This window comes from Cyprinodon tularosa, unplaced genomic scaffold (assembly GCF_016077235.1).
Source record: "Cyprinodon tularosa strain WSP-4 unplaced genomic scaffold, ASM1607723v1 ctg104, whole genome shotgun sequence".
Lineage (NCBI taxonomy): Eukaryota > Metazoa > Chordata > Actinopteri > Cyprinodontiformes > Cyprinodontidae > Cyprinodon > Cyprinodon tularosa.
The window spans coordinates 1,217,135-1,222,500 of NW_024037827.1; the positions used below are offsets into that span (position 1 = coordinate 1,217,135).

Here is a 5,366-nt window from a genome sequence, read left to right on the forward strand (position 1 = left end):
TACAACTAAGCGTAAACAGGCCCCCTTTCCGTTTCCGGTGGCGGAGGGATATTGACTATTGCAACAGAACTCAATGGGATTTACAAAATGCTAAATAAAACACTACAGGAACGTTTTTTCTTTACGAAACTTTTTTTGGGACGTCATTGAACAGCGCTGACGACCCGGTGAGTAGCATATTTTAAAAAAAGAACGTTTAAGGTTGTTTTAAGGACATTATCTGACATGCACTATGGAAGCCATTCTAAAGCAGCCAGGGGGGGATTCTGCATGAGCCAAATAGCAGAGACAGGAGCAATTGTCAAAATTTTGGTGTCGATCATTCGATTTCATCCTGGACACTACAGAAAATGGGCTAAAAGTGTTAAAAACCGGAATTCTCCTTTAAGGTATTAGTAAACAAGGACAGAAGGATTTTCTATATTCAGACATTAACTCTAAATAATTTTACAGATTAACTGTAGCTTAGTGCAGCTTTATATCAGATTTAAATAATTTTAGTAGAAAAAGAAGGAACAGGTTTAAATAACTAATAGAAAACTATAGTATAAAGTGCAATGCAGCAAAGGTCAGCTGCGCATGCAACCAGAAGGGAAATACATACAACCAAAGCATTAAAAGGAATAAAAAAGTTGTACAAAAAACTTGTAGAAAAGTGGCCTCTTGCATGAGACGTGTTCTATGCAAGAGGTCGATAAAACTCTGATATAACATCTATGTTCAGTTATTAAAATGTAGTTGTTAGCAGCTAGTCGAAGGAAGAATCTCCAAGAAAAGGAACAAATGCAAACACCTGTAGTCAATGTGAGTGAGTGTGCGAAACATTAAAGAACACGAAGGGAAGAAAACAAAAGGGGGAATACGTGAAAATAAATTAAGTGGACCCTGAATCAGTCGTGACAAGTGAAGCCGGGAAGCCTTACTGAAAGGTCCGGCCTCCATCCGAAATTCTGCTCGAGTTCATTAGAATTAGAAAAGTGTGAAAAGGTGAAGCCGCGCAGCTGTAGTCACACCCTGAGGAGATCAGTGGAGCGTTCTGGAAGGGAGGATAGAAGAACAGAAAAAACAAGCAGGTCAGGGAAACTTACAGCATAACTCATGTTTCTAAGGTAGGATGTCTGGATTAGTGCATAAGGAGCGACTTTATCAGGGTTGGTTCCAACACAGGAAAGCAGCACCTGAAAATCTCCTGTAAGGAGCTACTGTATCTAACAGTCTCTGTAAAAAGATTTCTGCAGAAATGAGACAACATCCATGAAGGAAGCAAAACAAGTTTATATATATATATATATTATTTTAAATATAATTCTTTCAATTCCTTTCTGTGTTATGTGGCGCCCTCTGCTGGCCAGTCAGAGCAGGGTTCTATAGAACTATGATTAATTGGAGTAATTTGCCATTAAGAGTTTAAATTAAAATTTGTTTTTGATTGGGCTCTATTGGGCCGATTGGACCATGATTTGACCCAGCATGCCTCAGAGAGTCATAGAGGTTATGATTACATGTACAGTTTACAGTAAAGATAAACTGCTGCCTATCAGTGAAATGCTGTTTGTAAAAAAAAATTATAATAAATAAAAATTATGTCATTAGATTACTGATCCAGCAAATGTTTCACCTCTTAATGAGCTTTTTTTTTTAACTGAAGTCTTACAATAACAGCCTCTTGATAAGTTCTCTGATCAAGAATCTGATGCTGCCCCCTTGTGCCTGCATAAGGAACTGCAGCCATAATCGCTGGACATCTTTAGTTGAAGCCGAGATTTTAAAAAGCAACCAAAATATCAAGTTATTTTTGTTTTTATAATATTTAAGAAAAAAGGCGACCTGAAAGGATGAAAATAATTTTAAAAGTAAAATAAATATATTAGAAAGAAGCAAGAACTAATTTTAATTGAGACTGAAGAAACCGTGAGAGAAAATATGTTTCATTTAATGAATAAAAGATACATTTATTCATTAAATGAAAAGTGCTGCCTAGTGGTACAGTGGGTAGCACGGCTGCCTTGCAGCAAGATGGTTTTGTGTTGAATTCCTTGCCTTTCTGCATGGAGTTTGCATGTTCTCCCTGTGAATGTGTGGGTTCTCTCTGGGTACTCCGGCTTCCTCCAACAGTCCAAAAACATGACTCTTAGGTTATTCGGCTTCTCTAAATTCTCCTTCATTTCTAATTCTGGGAGATTTCTGTCCTGTTTGTCTCTGTGTTGCCCTGCGATGGACTGGTTACCTGTCCAGGATGGACCCCGCCTCTCGCCCGTGGACAGGTGGAGATAGGCGCCAGCACCCCTCGTGACCCCACTCCGGATAAGCGTGAGGAAAACAGGATGGATGGATGGATAAATTGACATTCGGAAAATTATTTCAAAGGGGATAAAGATACAAAAAGTATAATTTCACCCTCAAATCTTTTTTTTTTTTTTTGGCAACCCAGAGCTGTCAACTTGACTCTGACCAATAGGAACACAGACTCAACCATGACACATTTTCAGCATCGAGGGAAAAATCCTGAATCAAGAGCAAAGACTTTTGAGAGATATTTTATTTTTGAGTGAAAATGTTTTCACTCTCCTTGAAAAAATAAAAAGAAACAATATTGGAGAGTAAAAACAAATTTTGGGGGAGCTTTAATAACCTGGAAATTATTTTTCCAAATGTCAATTTATCTTTTATTTCACCTTGTTTCTTACATTTAATAAAAACATAAAAAAAATAACTCCATACCAGAAGCACTGACATGAAAATTGCTAACAACTAAGATTTATCTTTTTGCTTTACCTGATCTATTTTTTTTTATTAGGTTTCAGCAAACACCTCATTTAGTTTAGCTAGATTTAGCTACTTTGAAATAAAAAATAAGCAGTTCCTACAATTTTCCGATTTTAGCTAATAAAGCCTTAAAAAGAGAGAAGGAGCAAACCTCCAAGGCCCCCGCATGTCTTTAGTGTCATGTCTTGTCTTGTCTGGCAGCAGGTGGGAAAGTTTTGTTCTGTTTCACAAAGAAAATAAAAAAAAATATTATATAAACCATTTTTTTAACAAAGCGGTGGTCTGACATTTAAATAAATGCTTTATAAAGCTTTACTGTATTACTGTGTCCTGTTCTAGCAAATTCTGTTTACCTTATGTTCCGGACATCTCATTGAGAAGTTCTCCTCATTTAGGATGCAGCCTGAGAAACACACCATGAACCAACATGTTAGCAGAGCAGTAAAGGAACAACGATTTAATGATGATAATATATCAGGTGTTTTACCTGACTGAATAGCACATGTGTAGTGATAATTTCTCAGGCAGCCCTTCAGAAAACAACCCATTATTGCACCCGTCTGATGGCAGGTTGAACAAATCTGAGAAAACATGTAGAAATTAAAGATTAAATGGATAAAATAAAAATAATAATTAGTCTGATTAAAAACACATTCTTATACTGCAGACAAATAAAGGAAACTGGAATGAAAACCTATAAAATGAACAGCGAGATGAAATCCCAGTAGGGATGTAAACAATTTGGGATTAGTTTTGATTAATGGTTTATACGATTAAAACTAGTTCCATCCAATTAATGTGTGCAAAAGGAATTTTTTAGGGCTGTAATGTTACCACTGTCCACACGAGGGAGCTGTTCATTCTTAAGTGGAGCCTGACTGAGAAGAAATGCCAGGTCAGAGAAATAAAACAGCAGAAACAACAATCAATCCAGAGTTTGGTCTGGATTATTTACACCTTAAATCAGTGGTCTTCAAAGTTTTCCAGGCTAGGGACCCCAAACTGATGGCGAGATGGAGCGGGGACCCCCTATTTATTATATATATTGTATGACATTGTGTTATATCCAACTGATCCTATAGTCACTCTATTACAGATGGAGTAATGTAGTAAAAGTAATTTCTCCCTGGGATTATTAAAGTATTTCTGATTCTGATTCCTGGTTACGGAAGAGGATTAGGGCCAGTGAAAAAAAAAAAAAAAAGTTAACTGATTTTTAAATTTTATTTCGGTTTAGTATGGGAAAATAGTCAGAATTCTGACTTTTTTCTCAGAATTCTGACTTTTTTTTTTTTTTTTCCAGTGGCCCTAATCCTCTTCCGTACCTGGTTGATGGCACAGGTATTGTGAATGAAACGGTGCCCTGGTTGAAAGAGCTCCTGTGTGTCGCTGAATGTGTGGATTGATGACTGAAAGACATCAATGTGTTGAATTCATGTTAATGTGGATTTAAAGACATTTCAATTAGTGGAAAAAATTGCAGGAGGGAATAGAAAACAAAAGTCTAATTAGCCAAAACTTTCGCAAACCCATGCAGTACCTCCGTTGACCCCTAGGGGTCGCGGACCCCCGTTGAAGACCTCTGCCTTAAAGATTCAGAATGAAGTTAATATGATTGAAACGGACATGATAGCAAGTAGTTATGTAGAGGAGAAAGATTTTACCTTATAGCACGAGCAAAGTTAAAACTTTGGTCTTAACTTGTCTTTAAGGGAAACCAGAACTCTCGTTTAAAAGATGTTTGCAGCATAAAATCTCTCCAGTACTGAATGCTGGATTCCACTAAAAACAAAGAGCTTTACCACAGCTAATGTCCACTTTACTCAAACATATACCGACAGCGTATCAGAGCGACATACTCCCTGCCTATAAATTAGTTATACATCTCTGTACATTGGAAATATATGTATTACATGTTTTATTCATCTGATTTTTATAAAGTAACCCAGGATGAAAACCAAAGAAAAGTTAGAGGAAATGTTGGCTAATCGTCATCACAGATGCCACAAGATTTAGAAATCATTTCCTGTTATTTTGCAGATCCAGCATTTAACACTTAGTTATGCACCTTTGCTTTCTGAATTTCCCTTTACCAACATGAGAAGTTTCTGTTCCTCCACCATCAGTTTCAGCTTTGCTTTGGAGGAGAAAAAATGAAGGTTACGCCCCACAGGTTTGTCAACGTGATCAAAGTGAATTTTAGCTGTAAAAACATCTGTTAGTGTTAGAAATGATGCTGCCGTTAGCATAAACTTTCTCCTCCTTCTTTATAGGAGTGCTAGGGTTTTATTTTTGACAGTAGGGGTGTAAATAATAATCGTTTTGAATCGATGCATCGATCCAATAGCCGACAATCTGATGCATGGATACATCTGCAAGAGTATCGATTCATGTTTTTTTTTCCTCCGGTCTATTTTTATCCATTTGCTCCTGGACGTAATTCTCCCTCCCGTGCTGCGGTGGCGCTAAACCGATTTTGCCCTCCTACCTCGCTTCCTGGTTATTCTCTTACAGCAGTGTGTTGCAGTGAGCTTGACATAGACATTTTTGATTTATGCTCAATATTGAAGCGTGGTCTGAGCTACACGCTGTGGGTCTAT

General features: G+C 37.3%; 1 protein-coding gene across 1 annotated transcript in view; it reads right to left on the reverse strand.

Moving 5' to 3' along the window:
* Nucleotides 1–390: 390 nt before the first annotated feature.
* The window catches only part of si:ch211-165g14.1 (transcription factor 20), a 10,047-nt gene continuing 5,071 nt past the window's right edge, over nucleotides 391–5,366 (reverse strand). The window contains exons 3-6 of the mRNA XM_038282538.1: nucleotides 3,254–3,347; nucleotides 3,120–3,169; nucleotides 2,918–2,986; nucleotides 391–1,036 (exon numbers count right to left, since the gene is read on the reverse strand). Coding sequence (XP_038138466.1) covers nucleotides 2,945–2,986; nucleotides 3,120–3,169; nucleotides 3,254–3,347 — 186 coding nt within the window. The 3' untranslated portion in view covers nucleotides 391–1,036; nucleotides 2,918–2,944. The remainder of the gene's footprint in view (nucleotides 1,037–2,917; nucleotides 2,987–3,119; nucleotides 3,170–3,253; nucleotides 3,348–5,366) is intronic.